This window comes from Hypanus sabinus, chromosome 11, assembly GCF_030144855.1.
Source record: "Hypanus sabinus isolate sHypSab1 chromosome 11, sHypSab1.hap1, whole genome shotgun sequence".
NCBI lineage: Eukaryota > Metazoa > Chordata > Chondrichthyes > Myliobatiformes > Dasyatidae > Hypanus > Hypanus sabinus.
In genome coordinates, this window is record NC_082716.1 from 17555831 (window position 1) to 17572016 (window position 16186).

Genomic DNA, 16186 nt, shown 5'->3' on the forward strand with positions numbered 1-16186 from the left:
ACTGTGCACCCTAATGGCAGAGGTCACAGCCATTATAAACGCACAATCATTCCTACCTGTGTCTTCTGACCCAGAAAACCCCTTTATACTTTCGCCATCAACGCTCCTTACGCAGAAGGCAGGAGCACCTCCTCCACCAGGAGACTTCTCAGACAAGGATTTGTACACAAAGCAATGGAGACAAGTCCAGGCTCTGGCAAATCAGTTCTGGCCTCGCTGGAGACAAAAATATCTACCTTTGTTGCAACAGAGACAAAAGTGGACAGAACCCCGCAGGAATCTTCGAGTTGGAGACTTAGTCCTGCTCAGGGACAAGCAAGCCACCCGCAACAGCTGGCCAACGGCCAGAATCACTGCTACATTCCCTAGCGAGGATGGACATGTCAGGAAGATCGAATTGAAGACTACCAACCAAGGCGATGTGAAAATTTACCAAAGGCCAGTTACAGAAGTTATTCTACTTCTACCCAATGACTGATTAAGAGACTAAGTTTGTACTCTGCTCATTGTGACCTTACGAAGGTCAAGCGGGGAGTGTGCTGTCTTTACGACAGTTATTTAGTTTATAATATTTTCGCTTAGTAATTCATTCAATAGTATTTTCTAGTTAGAATTAGAAGTGTTTAAAGTATATTCATTGCATGTAAAATATATCGGCATGCGATGACGTCACATCCGGTTTCGCCGCGTCTAGTGGGAAAACACCGGTTTGAAATTAGCGCGAGGGTGGGGGCTTTCCACGAGGCTCACCTGAGCAGAAGTTGTTTGCAGGCATGAGAAATCACAGTGAGAGCAACGCTGTAAGTTAATAGATAATCGATATATTGAACTAAGATGTTAATGCCGATCCTGTTAGAAGTAACGACGGTAGATAATGTTTATGCTTTCGTTAGTTAAAGAGTCGCGGATAGTTTGCATGGAAGTGTATTTAAAGTAGTCAATGGAGCAGGTAAACTCTCCCTGTATACTGCACCTTAGTGTAATGTAGTTATAGTCACCTTTGCAAGTATTTACACTTGAAATGTGATATTAAGGAGGGAACAAATACTGTATCAATCTTGTATTGTTTTATCAACAGTTTTCACCATATGTTAATGTGAAGAGTGAACAGTAAATGGTTAATCTTACTGCGATCTGGTTCTCATTGAATGTGGTTTATCTCGACGTTGAATTCGACGTTATCAGTTACACGCAAAGGAGAACGTTACATTTATAATATAATTATGAAGATACGTTCAGAGCCCCTTTATAAGACCAAAAATGATTGGGAAAGAGAGCTTAATCTTATTATTCCTATTGAGAATTGGGATAGAATTCTTCAATTAGTTAATACATCTTCTATATGTGCCAAACATTCATTAATACAATTTAAGGTCGTACATAGGGCTCATGTGTCCAAGGATAAATTAGCTCATTTTTATTCTTATATAAATCCTATTTGTGATAGATGTCAATTTGAAACTGCGCTTTTGAAAAAATATTGGAAAGTTATTTTTGATATTATCTCTGTGGTATTGAACATCGATTTACAACCCCACCCTATTACCGCAATTTTTGGTTTACCAGTGATGGACTTACTTCATTTATCTTCTTCCGCCTGTCGAATGATTGCATTTCTCACTCTGATGGCTAGAAGATCTATTTTGCTGAATTGGAAGGAAATTAATCCTCCCACTGTATTTCATTGGCTTTCTCAAACTATGTTATGTTTAAATTTAGAAAAAATTAGAAGTGGTATATTTGATACTTCTATTAAATTTGAAAAGATATGGAGACCATTTATTCAATATTTTCATATGATGTAATATGACCCTGTTCCAAGCTTATTTGATTTTCCAGCTTTAATCTTACTTATGTTGAGAGGATCGGAGTTGACGACACTGATGATTATGTATTTTTGTGAGATATTATAAAAAGCCCTTTTTTTTCTTTTTCTAGTTTTTCTTTCTTTTTTTTCTTTTTTTGCTTTTTCTTTATTAGCTATTAGATTAGTAGTTTAGTTATTATTGCATAACATTTTTTTTCTTTTTTCTGTGTTTTTTTATATTATATATTATGAAATACCTAGATTTACCTTGTTCATACATATACTGTATGGTTCATGTTTTGGGAAAACTCATTTCTGTTGTAATCATTGCTTATGTATTCTTTCATGTGTAATGGGAATTTGTATGTTTGTAATCCCTTTATTAATATATCAATTGTATTTTGTTCATATTATTAATGATATTAAAAAGATTGAAAAAGAAAGAAAGAAACTATGCTTGTCCCACTTGCCTGTGTTCAAAGATTCAAGGTGCATTTATTGTCAAAGTATGTATGCAGAAAACAACCCCGAGATTCTTCTTCCTGTAGGCAGCCACGAAACAAAGAAATTCCATAGTACCTCCTCAATTAAAACATCAAACACACAACACATGTGTTTTCTTTACACAAACGGCAAAAAACAAGCAAATAACACACAGAGTATTAAACATCAAACCACAGAGCCCTTGAAACAGTCTGGGAAAGTTCAGTTTAGTTCAGTTCAGATCAATTTAGTGCTCTGTCATTTGTTGACTTCAGGGCGCAGAGCCAGTCCGTGTCGAAGTGCCCCGACCAAAATCACAATAGAAAATATGTAAACAGTAACCAGAAACTCACGTAACTGCACAGTCCTCTAGAAACTGGTCCGATCCACAAACCGCACCAATCAAAACTTTCCCAAGACCAAAGACCCCTACACCTTCCTCCAGCAGCAGTGAGCGAGAGGGAGAGGGAGACTGGTCAAGCACAAGGCAGACGGCGTGGAATACCCCTTCGCCTTCTGCTCCCAGCATTGTCGATTTCAATCTTGCTCGGTGATTTAATTGACAAGAAATGGAGCCGCTCATTGATTTGCACTCCGTTATTAGGCCGCATAATCAGTCTAAACCTCACTCTCGATTACGCCAAATTCCCTCGGACAAAGCAAAAGTACCAGATCACTCAGTCAGCCCAAAAACACATGATCGTAATGTAAGTTATGGGTTCCAATCACACAAAGATTAGCAGGACAAGTACATTTATAAAAAGGAGTAGTAGTTTTGTGAGCTATCAGCAGGATATTGGTGTTAGTCACACTGGTCACTGGCGCCATCTTGCCTTTCACTCATATCCCTCGAAACCTTTCCTATCCATGTACTTGTCCAAGTGTCCCTAACTATTGTAACTGTACCTGTCTTACTCACGTCCTCTGGCAGTTTGTTCTCTATATGTACTGCCCTCTGTGTGGAGAAATGGCCCCTTGGGATCCTTTCAGATCTTTCTCTTCTCACCCCAAACCTCCGAACCTTGTGTGCCTCAATAACCCAAAGAGCTATGCTGGCTGGAGTCAGGGCTTTATGCTTTGGCTCTAGGTAGGGTCACCCATGCCAAACAGGTCAAAGGGTAGAGGACAGACTAAGAATGGTCCACCGGTCCTCCAGGTTCAGGGGTTCAGCTCAGGACTAACAACTCTAATTGGTCAAAAAAACTTGTTACGGAAACAGCAGAAGCTACCCTAAACACTAGGGGCACACCAGGCAGCATCACTCACCCCAAAACTATGCCCTCTTTGATTCCCTTGGTAATGACAGCAAGCCAAACACCAGGAGATTGACATTAACTTGGTGTCCAGGTCAGCACAGACATTGTGGGCCAAAGGGTCTCTTCCTTTTCTGTACTGTTCTCTTCTGTTTCTGGTTGTCTCTGCATTTGTACGCCAATCCTCTTACAATCAAATACACTACCCATTTCCTAATTGCTTGCTGGAACTGAAGAGATTCATGTACAAAGACACCCAAATTCCTCTCCAATCTCCAGTTACAGTCCTGAAGGAGGAACACATTTAAACCCAAGAGATTCTGCAGATGTTGGAAATAACAAAGCAACACAAACAATGCTCGAGGAACTCCGCAGCAGGTCAGGCAGTATCTATAAAGAATCAACATTTCAGGCCGAGACCCTTCATCGGCTCTGAAGGAGTGTTCCACCTGTTACTTCTCTTAATCACCATCAACAGGACATACAAATGCATTGGTGTTCCTTATCATAGCACCACACACCCTCCAGTGAAGTGTTTTTTAATATAATGGATTTTGCTCTGGTCACAGGCTGACATAGGAAAACTCAACACTGGGAGACAGTTCAATCCTCAGAGCATTTTCCCGTACTGTCGAGAGATAAATGAACTGAACTGAGTGTGGAAATGTTTTACAATCGTGCTCAGCTTTCTTAATTTCAGGTCTGCGACTGCGTCCCATCAAATATTGTTTTTGTTCTAACTGGTAGCAAAGAAAGGTGAAGAAAAGTTTGTGTGTGTCAATGATGAATAAAGATTCTCATTCAAAGTGCTGGTTTGGGGCAGAAATGCAAAGCAAGTTTAAAATTGTGCACTATTCTTCCAAAGCAGAGATTTCAAACTGATCTCAAGGTGAGATATCCAACATTCAATTAAAAAAAACTTCCTAAGCACAAGCAACAATTGCATCCAGCCACATCGGAAGACTGACAGAGGAACGAGAAGCAATGCTGAACACAGTAGGCTGCATGGTGGCGCAGTGGTTGGTGTATCACTATTACAGAAGTTAGGTTCATTTCTATCACTCCCTGTAACGAGTTTGTTCGTTCTCCCAGTGACCTCTGGGTGGTCTGGTTTCTTCCAAAGGCGTCATCACCACCATCGTTATGTCTTTTGTCATACGATGTGGGTAATCATAGTCTACCCGTGACCATGATTGTTCTTGGGAAATTTTTCTACAGAAGAGGTTTGCCATTGTCTTCTTCTGGGCAGCGTCTTTTACAAGATGGGTGATCCCAGGCATTATCAATACAGGTGTCCCCCGTTTTTCGAACGTTTGCTTTACGACAGCTCGCTTTTACAAAAGACCTACATTTGTACCTGTTTTTGCTGACCAAACAGGATTTTCGCTTTTACGAAAAAAAGACAGCGGTTTTATACGCGTGTTTACCCTGAGAAAGACTACCATGACCATGAAGCCTTGTGTGGGTAGTTGTGTGCGTAGGCGTGTACGTGCCAATTTTTTTTTCTCCAAATCGATTTTGGCTCGCTGCCTTCCTGATCTGATAAGTGAAACTACACCGTACATACAATATTTCTACTTTATATAGGTTGTATATTTATCATATCATTCCTGCTTTTACTTATGTTAGTGTTATTTTAGGTTTTATGTGTTATTTGGTTTGATTTGGTAGGTTATTTTTTCGGTCTGGGAACGCACAAAAATTTTTTCCCATATAAATTAACGGTAATAGCTTCTTCACTTTATGACATTTCGGCTTACAAATGGCTTCATAGGAACTATTCGCTCTAACTTCAGATAGCGGGGAAACCTCTACTCTTCAGTGATTGTTTACCTGGCGTCAGTGGTCACATAACCAAAACTTGCGATATGCACCAGCTGCCAGAACGACCATCTACCACTTGCTCCCATGGTTTCATGTGGCCCGGACCGGGTGGGGTGGCTAAGCAGGTGCTACACCTTGGCGAAGGGTAACTTGCACGTTAGCAGAGGGAGGGAGGGAGTGCCTTACACCTCCTTTGGTCGAGATGTATCTCCACCCTGCCACCCAGAATGTATGGGTCAGTTAGCTGTGGGCATGCTATGTTGGCGCCATAAGTCAGCACATCATCAGACTGTGTTGATCAGTGACACAAATGATGCATTTACTGTATGGTTTGATTACATGTGACAAATAAAGCTAATTTTTATCTTTAAAGACACTGCGGAACTGGATTCTGCAAACACCTGAGGGAGTGTTTTCCAAAGAAACCCCACGAGTGGCATTGGTACAGAGAATGTGTTAGACAGACAATAGAATCAGATGCAGAATCAGATTTAATATCACTGGCATATGTCGTGAAATACACAAAATCTATATTATAATCAGAAGCATATATAAACTATGCAAAAAGCGAGGTAACAAAAAATACTGAGGAAGTGCTTGTGGATTCATTGTTCAATTAGAAATTTGAAGGCGGAGGGGAAGAAGCTATTCCTGAAATATTGTGTGTGTCTTCAGGCTCCTGTACCCCCTCCTGGATGGTAGCCATGAGAAGAAGGTGATGAGGGGTCCTTAATGAGGCATCGCATTTTGAAGGTGTCCTGGACATTGGGGAGGTAGTGCCCATCATAGAGCTGGCTGAGTTTACAACTCACCGCAGCTTTTTCCAATCCTGTGCAGCGGCCCCTCCGTACCAGTCGGTGAGGCAACCAGTTAGAATGTTCTCCATGGTACATCTGTACACATTTGCAAGTATCTTTGGTAACATCTTTGGTAATATAGCCACCGTCTTGCCTTCTTGGTAATTGCATCGATACGTTCAGCCCAAGATAGATTCTCAGAGACGTTGACAGCCAGGAACTTGAAACTGCTCACCCTTTCCACCACTGATCTCTCAATGAGGACTGGTGCGTGTTCACAAGCAAATCCTTGGTCTTATTGATGCTGCAGCGACACTCAACCAGCTGACCTACCTCGCTTCTGTACGCCTCCACGTCATCATTTGAAATTTTCCAACAATAACTGTGTCGTTGGTAAATTAACAGATGGTGTATGAGCTGTGCCTAGCCACACATTTATGGGTGTAGAGAGAGTACCACAATACTAAAGACATATTGACTTGACAGCAATACAAGTGTAGAGATTTATATTTACTATACATTTTATTATAAAAAATAACTGAAATAAGAATGCATGAAATCCAACTTGGAATTGACCAACAATACAAGAACCAAGGTCAAACCTACCAGCACCACCTAGAAACATGAGAGCTGAGGATTCAAGGGTGAAAAACTACTGCCGTTGCACAAAAAGGCAAGCCGCAAGTACTTACGGCTGTATCTTTTGGCTAACAGGGGTTAAATTGAAGGCATGAGCCACTAATTTTAGAGAGCATAGGGGGAAAAAAAATCCAAAGTTTTTCCAGGGACAGTAAATATTCAAGTACAAAGAACAAGATCCGTGTTTACCCTTCAAAATGGAACTGGGTCGATAACCCAGGGAGAGAGAATTATAGACTTGCAAGGAATGACGGATGTCAAGTGGAATGAATGGTAGGGCTCCTCATGTTCACCATCATGGAATCCATTGGCATCGCAAAAACGGAAGCGATTTTGCAGCTGCTGGAAATCCAGAGGAACACACACAAGATGCTCGAAGAACTCAATAGGCCAGACAGCAGAACACTGATTTCTCTAATTTCTAGTAATTGCTCCCCCACCTTCCTCCATTCTCTTTCTCTATTCCGCATTCTGGCTTCCCTTTCACCCCTACTCTTCCCCTCACCTGCTCATCACCTCTCTCTGATACCCCTCCCTCCTTCTCTTTAACCCATGGTCACCATCCTTTCCTATCAGATTCCTTCTTCTTCCGCCCGTCAATTCCCAGCGTCTCACCTCCCCCCCATCTACCTGGCTTTACCTATCACCTTCTAGCTTGCACTCCTCCACCCATCTTATTATTCTGGATTCGTCAGCCTTGCTTTGCAGTTCTGATAAAGGCTCTCAACTCGAAATGTCAACCGCTTACTCCTCTCCTCAGATTCTGCCTGACCTGCTGAGTCCCTCCAGCAGTTTGTATGGGTTCCTTCAATGCTGAATGCTTTCAGGAGCCAGAGATAGCTGAAAGGCTGCGAATGGCAGCCTCCTACCTGGATCGCGGTGCAGCATGTGTAAACAGTATTCTGTTGAACAGTCTGAAGATGTTTTATCAGGTGCTCTGGACCAACAGACCAACCGAGCTGCCAGACAGAAGAACAAACAGCTCCTGACTATCTTAAGCAAAAACCCCATTTTGAAATTTGCAGCACTTTGGACTAACAATGTTCTGAATCTTTTCACTGATTTGGAAGGTCAGATCTTCCATTCACACTGAAAGCATCGCAGAAGGCGGTTTATTTGGAACCTTGGCTAATACTTGACAAATTATTGACGAAAAAACATTAATACTTTAATATTTCATTGACTAATATCTTGTCAAATACTTCAATAATGTAGTGGATTCCGGTTAATCGAACTATCGGTTAATTGGGGCAGCCACTTATTTTGGATAACTCTCAAAGGACAAAAGCTAATCAAGAAAGTAGACAGGATTCGCTCTGTTTATTTGGGACACCATGTTGCTTAATTGGGTACAGGAACCTGTTGTTGGATAGCTCCTAACTAGCATCAAACATGTGCAATTGTGTGGCTGTTAGACACTACACCATGTATAGAGCGAAAGTTTATAAATATTGTCTGTTGCGTGTGTTTGCATTCCAAATGCAGTGATTGTTATTAGATATAGCTGGTGAGAAATCAGCAGTAAACATTTCAGAACTGTTTTGCTCACTGCAGTTTCAAGTGCTCAGGCTTGGAGATGCCAGCTAGGGCTAGGAGTGAAAATGAAATGATTTCATTACTTAACAAGTTAGAAACTACAAAGAATTTGAAGGCATCAATAATCATCTTGAATGTTACAATGAGAAAGAAGATTTGGAAATGGAATTGTCAATAATGTTGTATGAAGGCAGTCCATTATCTGCACTAGCTTTCTGTTCTGATTTTGTTCATTCACAAACTAAGAACACATCAGTGAAGAATTCATCCAGTGTACACTGACAACTATTAAGACAAACACACAGTTTTATAGTACTGTAATAGCATTGCTGGTGTTCTACTTTGGTCTGTATTTCATTTAAATACATAATTTGTTACTCAGTTAAATGGTAGTTTGTCTTTTTCATACCTCCCCCCACCCCCCCCCCACCAAGGACCTTCAACTAATTGGGGCAGCCACTAAATTGGGACAAAATTTACTGGTCCCGATGTGCTGTATTAACTGGAATCCACTGTACTTTAATGTTTGGTTATTCATTGACTAATAACTTGACTAAATCCTTCCATAGATCTGGAATGTCAGATCTTCCATACACACTGAAAGCATTGCAGGAAAAAGTTTTATTTGGAACCTTGACTAATGAGCTTCGAGATATTAGTTTATTTTAAAACAAGCACAATAAATAACTTCTTAAAATACTCACCTTCCAGCCAGTCACACTAAAGGCTTTGCCAGCACTTCCTATTGTAATAGTCCTTTCCCACATTCCTGGCAACGTGGCTACGAGGATGAAACAAAGCAACTGATTAAAGAGCTATGAACCACATTAGACAAACAATTCAAAGAGATGTATTCAAATAGGTCAGGTGTGGATAGTGAGTGTTTTATGTCGAGATCCTTCATCTACACTTGGTGGCCACTTTATTAGGTACACCTGTACACCTGCTTGTTAATGCAAATTTTAATCAGCCAATCACGTGGCACCAACTCAATGCATAAAAGCATGGTCAAGAGGTTCAGTGGTTCAGACCACACATTAAAATGGGGAAGAAATGTGATCTAAGTCAGTGGTCTCCAACCGTCGATCCACGGCCCGGTGGTTGGGGACCACTGATCTAAATGACTTTGTCTGTGGAATGACAGTTAGTGCCAAATGGGGTGGCTTGACTATCTCAGAAACTGATCTGTGATTTTCATACACAAAAGTCTCTAGAGTTTACAGAGAATGGTGTTAACAGAAAAACATAAAATCCAATGAGCAGCAGTCCTGTCGGTAAAAATGCCTTGTTAATGAGAGATCAGAGAATGTCTGGACTGATCCAAGCTGACAGGAAGGCAACAGTAACTTAAATAACTGCATCTTACAACAGTAGTGTGCAGAACAGCATCTCTGAATGCATGATACATTGAACCTTGAGGTGGATGGGCTACAGCAGCAGAAGACCAGACTGGGTCCCTTCATGCCTTCTTCTCATTGCTACCAACAAAGAGGAGGTACAGGAGCTTAAAGAGACACACACACACACTCTCCCTCTGCTGTTGCAAAACAACAGATTTCATAACTCATGCTGGTGATATTAAACCTGATTCTGATTCCCATACCTAATAAAGTGGCCACTGAATCCTGCTATTGGGTTATTAAAACTAAAACTTCACAGCATGTTAGAAGTTTCTTACCCCATGCAGTTAATCTGATCTATCATCCTAGTTAGCCCTACTGTCCCACCTCCTCTATCTATTGCCTCTGTCATTGCACTGCATTGTAAACACTTTAAACTACTTTTTATAAATGGGGGGGACACTTCACTGAGTGCCTCCGCACCATCTACCTAAAGCAGAACTTCCCAGTGAGCAAATTAATTTTGACTCCAATTCCCATTCCATGGCTTCCTTATGTGGCAAGATGAGGCCACCCTCAGGGTGGAGGAGAAACGCCTTATACTCTGCCTGGGGAGCTTCCAATGTGATGGCATGAATATTGATTTCTCCTTCTGATAGACCAAAGTTTTCCCTTTCCCTCACCTCTTCTTCTACTCCCTCTTCTACTCCCCACTCTGGCCTCTTATCTCTTCTCACTTGCCTATCACCTCTCCCTGGTACCCCTCCTCCCTCCCATTCTCCAATGGTCCACTCTTCTCTCCTATCAGATTCCTTCCTCTTCATTCTTTTACCTTTCTTACCCATCTGGCTTCACTTATCACCTTCTAGTTATCCTCTTTCCCCTCCCCCCATCCTTCTACTCTGACATCTTTCCCCTTCCTTTTCAGAGCTGAACAAGGGTCTCCAGCCAAAAGGTCACCTGTTTGTTCATTTCCATAGATGCCACCTGACCTGCAGAGTTCCTCCAGCATTTTGTGTGTTGCTTTTCATAGTTCTGTTTATATTGTTAATACATGCTGGTATTTCAGTATTTATACACATTTTATTCCATGTCCATACCTTAACCTCTAACTTTATGCTTATATAATTCTTTGGAATTGTTGAATGTTATTTTGTGTTGCATGTTGTGCCCAGAAAAACACACCACAGGAAATTGCAAATTCCAAATGCTGAATGAACTTGATCTGGCACTGACCTTATCTTTTGACCTCTGGCATAAAGAGAATTCAAATCCAGATGAAAGGTCTTGACCTGATATATCATCTATCCATTCATTCCCTTCCACAGATGCTGCCTAACTTGCTGGGTTCTTCCAACACTTTGTGTGCTGATCCAGATTTCTGGATGGATGGAGCGGAGGCTGCAGCATGACATTTGTTACAAATGATGGCACCACCAAGAAATGAGACAGTTGGGGTTTCAAGGGTGAACTTGAAGCATTTTGTATGGAGCAAATTTGTAGGCCAACTCTGAAATGGCCCAAGCATAAAACATGGGAAAAGGCCAGCAAGAAGAATCAGAGGGAACAATGATTCAGGTGAAGGCAACAGAAGGATACAAATAGTGCATGGCATAATTTTCTTTATTCAATTTGCTGTTTATTTACTCATTGAACTAATTGTGTTTAGATAGTCCAGTAGTCATTGTCAGTAACAACATGGTTAAAATCATAAGACCATAACACATAGGAGCAGAATGAGGCCATTTTGGCTCACTCCACCATGGCTGATTTAGTATCCCTCTCAACCCCATTCTTCAGCCTTCTCCCCATAACTTTGATGCCCTTACTGATCAAAGAACCTATCAACCTCCGCTTTAAATATACCCAATGATTTCGCTTCCAAACCGTCTGTGACACAGATTCACCACCCTTCGGCTAAAGAAATTCTTTCTCATCTCAGTTCTAAAGTGATGTCTCTCTCTTTTGAGGCTGTGCCCTCTTGTTCTAGATTCCCTATTAAAGGAAATATCCACTGTATCTGGGCCTTTCAATATTTGCTAGGTTTCGTTGAGATACACCCTCTACCCCACCAGCCTTCTAAAACTTCAGCAAGTACAAGCTCAGTGTCATCGAACGCTCCTCGTACGTTAACCCTTTCATTTCCTGAATCATTCTCGTCAACCTCCTGTGGACCCTCTCTAATGCCAATACATTTTTTCTTAGATAAGGGACCCAAGACGTTCCCAATACTCTAAATGTGGTCTGACAGCAATACATCCTTGCTTTTACATTCTAGCCCTCTGGAAATTAAGGCTAACATTGCACTTGTCTTCCTTAGCACCGACTCAACCTACAAGATGACCTTCAGGGAAGCATTCATGAGCACTCCTAAGTCCCTTTAAACGTCTGACTCGGAATTTTCTTTCTTTTCTGGAAAGTCTACATCCTTATCCCTTAAACAGCAATGATGACATCAAAACTACATCCTTGACTTAAAAATGTAATCGGAGGGTACTCTGGCTGATCCAGGTGTCCACTCAGAGAAATAACACAAGGGCCTAGAAGCAATTCATGGATTCTCACATTCCTGCTGACCAGACCAAAGGGAGAGCAACGTCATTTGTATCTGTAACTGGGAAAATAATCCACATCCCAGCAAAAGCTCATGTCTCTGGCCTCATGGCCGCTCAGGTCTCTGACCCTAATGGCTACTTAATTGCCAAATTAATTAATTTGTTTCTATCCTATCAGAATTATTGCCTTTTGTATTCAGACTCACACTTCCTATACTATTTGTTTTCCATCATTCCCAGATTGGTCCTGAAACTTTAACAGATTTTAGATTTATTTATCACACGTACATCAAAAAAATACCATTGAAATGTGTCGTTTGCACTAACGACCAACATGCCGGAGGATGAGTTGGGGGCAACACCCATTCCAGCATCAACACCCATCATGCTCAACATACAAAACAGAACACAACCCACCACAAAGCAACAACAGCAAAACAAACCCCTGTTCCTCCCTCCCACCCCCTCTCACGCACAGTCCCCTAACCCCAGGACAGGCTGTCTTCGGGTGGACTCCTGGATTCACAGTCATTAGGCCCTCAGCCTCCCCAGAGATTCACAGACTCAATGTTACCTATCTTCACGTGCTGATGTCCGCTGTACACGAGCCACTCATACACTTCATCACTGATGCAGAGGATGTCATGCTTAATGCACAGGTCAGCGATCACCTTCAGCTCTTCTGTCTTAAATACCTAAAGAAGTCGTAAGTCACAAAATGAAACAACCTTCTGGATTGCATTTGGTTGATCTTTTTCTTTCTGTTTATTCATTTTCCTGGATGTGGGAATTAATCCCCTGTCCACAACTGAGCTTAAACCTCTCCCTGTAGCTGAATTCTTGACCTCCTCATTGTTATACGACAGTCGGTGTGGATCATCTCCCCCATGCTGACAATCAACAATGGTGCACCTCAAAGATGCCCACTGCTCCACTCTCTCCTCACTCACAGGAAGTGATGTGGTATGTCACCGAAGACTCTGGCTAATTACTACAGTCGTACGGTGGAGAGCGCTCTGTACGATCGCATCAACACCTGGGAGGGAGCTTCCAAAGCACAGGACTGAAAGAGGCTGCGAAGCATTGTAGACTCAGCCAGCTCCATCAAGGGCACAGGCCTCCCCACCATCAAAAACACCTTCAAACAACAGTGGCTCAAGAAAAGGCAGTATCCATCATTACGGACCCGCCCCACCGGGACATGCCCTCTCCTCATTACTACCATCAAGGAGGTGGTACAGGAGCTCCAAGTCCCACAATCAACGCTCTGGGAACAGTTTCTTCCCCTCTGCCATCAGATTTCTGAACAGTCTATGAACTTATGAACAATATCTTGTTTCCCCTTTTGCACTTTTTTCATTGTTGTAACCTAGTATGATTGAGGTACTGCCACCACAAAACATCAAATTTCATAAGTTACGTCAGTGATAATAAACTCAATTCGATTTCCGATTAAATAGACCATCTCTCAAAACTAGACTGAAACATATCTGGTTCTTTACGGTTCCATACTGAAGCAGCAGCAGCTACAGGTAGCACTTACACTTTAAAATAAAAGGGTACCCACATAATATTCCATAAATTGTACGATGTCTTCCATTGTATTAGCATTAATATATACTTGGCTGCCCACTCAGGATTTAACCCACCTAAAGCTCTTCCTTGTGGTTCAAAGTTCAAAGAAAATTTATTATCAAAGTACATACGTGTCACTATGTACAAGCGCAGGGTTCATTTTCTTGCAGGCATTCACAATAGATATAAAGAAATATGATATAATCAATGAAAAACTATACACAGACTTAAACTGACAATCGATGTGCAAAAGACAAACTGCAAATACAAAACAGAAATAATGATAAATAAGTAATAAATAATATTCATAACATTGAGTCGTAGAGTCCTTGAAATTGAGAATAATGAAAGGCATACGGTGCATTGGCCTTCATCAATTGTGGGATTGAGTTTAAAAGCCAAGAGGTAACGTTGCAGCTGTATAGGACCCTGGTCAGGCCCCACTTGGAGTACTGTGTACAGTTCTGGTGGCCTCATTACAGGAAGGATGTGGAAACCATAGAACGGGTGGAAAGATTTACAAGGACGTTGCCTGGATTGGGGATCATGCCTTATGAAAATAGTTTGAGTAAACTCGGCCTTTTCTCCTTGGAGTGACGAAGGATGAGAGGTAACCTGACAGAGGTGTACAAGATAACGAGGGGCATTGATCGTGTGGATAGTCAGAGGCTTTTCCCCAGGGCTGAAATGGATAGCACAAGAGGACACAGTTTTAAGGTGCTTGGAAGTAGGTACAGGGGAGATGTCAGGAGTAAGTTGTTTTTTTTTTTATTTACACAGAGAGCGGTGAGTGTGTTGGAATTGGCTGCCAGCAGCGGTGGTGGAGGTGGAAATTATAGGGTCTTTTAAGAGACTCCTGGATGGATATATGGAGCTTAGAAAAATAGAGAGCTACGGGTAAGCCTAGGTATTTCTAAAGTAAGGACATGTTTGGCACAGCTTTGGAGGCCAAAGGACCTGTATTGTGCTGTAGGTTTTCTATGTTTCGATGAGCCCATAAGTTATATACACTAACATTTATTTGTGACCCATCACAAAGGTAGATTTCTTTTACACATCTGGCAGTCTAATATTTGGTACCTAAAACTTCAAAAAGCAAAAAGGGTTTTATTTCAGAGACTTACCTTACCCAATGGGTTATTGGGAGTGTTAATGATTATTGCTTTAGTCCGGCAATTAAATTTACTGGCAAGTTCATCTTGGTCAAGAATCCAGTCACCACTGTCACTCAGATCCCCTTCAACTTTCGCTGGCCTCTAAACAGAAAGAAGAAACATACTTCCTCCAGAGATCTTAGTAAATGCAATAATGAAATGAGCAAAATCGCTTCAGAGAAAACCACCAGGAGCAACATGAAATGAACAGCAAGCAATGAAATAAAAGCAATTACTCATACAGGAACCCTTTTCTCCCGCAATAAGGAGAAAATACGGGCTGACAACCACAAAGAATCTCCATTTCCTAGCAGATAAAACCATGATATTACATTGGTTCATCAAGTAACTCAATCCACAACTTACAGGAAATAAACAGATATTATTTGACTCTAGTAAATCTAGCTGAAACTGTTGCTTGAGTTCAAGAGGAGCCAGGAACATTTCACCACTTGTACAAGTATTGGCAGCTGAGCTCAAAATCGTAGATGTTAGAAGACATGGACTGAATCTATCTAAGTACATAAGATATAAAACACATAACAGAATTAAACTATTTGTCCCATCAAGACTGCTCCACCATTCAATCATGGCTGATCCAAGGTGGTGGTACAGGAGCCTTAAGACACACACTCAAATGTTCAGAAACAGCTTCTTCCCCACTGTCATTAGATTTCTGAATAGACAATATACCCATGTATATTACCAAACCATTTTTTATATTTTTCTATTTTTTTGTACTACTTATTTAATAAATTTACGCGCGCGCGCACACACACACACCGTGATTGATAAGTTCGTGGCCTAAGGTAGAAGGAGATGAGTTATACAACTCTCATTATATGCACATGCAGGTCAACTCTTTGAGTGATTATGCAGAAAGTTTGAAGTTTCCTTCTACCTTAGGCCACGATCTTATCAATCACCCTGATGATTTATTAACTGAAGAGTTATTAACCGTCTTCAACCCTCCTCCTCTTCATGGACACCCCGCTCTGGTCTCCTGCCTGCTCTGGATCTCTTTATTGCTAATTGCCGACGGGACATCAACTGTCTCGACTTCACCACACCCTGTTCCAATTCGAACCTGACTCCTTCTGAACGCTTTGCTCTCTGCTCCCTCTGCACCAATCCCAACCTCACTATAAAACCTGCTGATAAGGGGGGAGCTGGTGTTGTCTGGCGTACTGACCTCTACCTGGCCGAGACACAGCAACAACTCT

The 16186-nt window shown here is 41.5% G+C and overlaps 1 protein-coding gene across 6 annotated transcripts in view; it reads right to left on the reverse strand.

Moving 5' to 3' along the window:
• LOC132401724 (kynurenine--oxoglutarate transaminase 3-like) overlaps positions 1-16186 on the reverse strand; it is a 167922-nt gene that overhangs the window by 77792 nt on the left and 73944 nt on the right. For 5 of the 6 annotated variants that reach the window (XM_059983849.1, XM_059983848.1, XM_059983844.1 and 2 more), the window contains 4 exons: positions 14934-15065; positions 12809-12929; positions 9044-9120; positions 7673-7762 (listed from right to left, as the gene is read on the reverse strand). In XM_059983849.1, the coding sequence (XP_059839832.1) occupies positions 7673-7762; positions 9044-9120; positions 12809-12929; positions 14934-15065 (420 nt within the window). The remainder of the gene's footprint in view (positions 1-7672; positions 7763-9043; positions 9121-12808; positions 12930-14933; positions 15066-16186) is intronic. The other variant, XM_059983846.1, reaches the window with a different exon arrangement.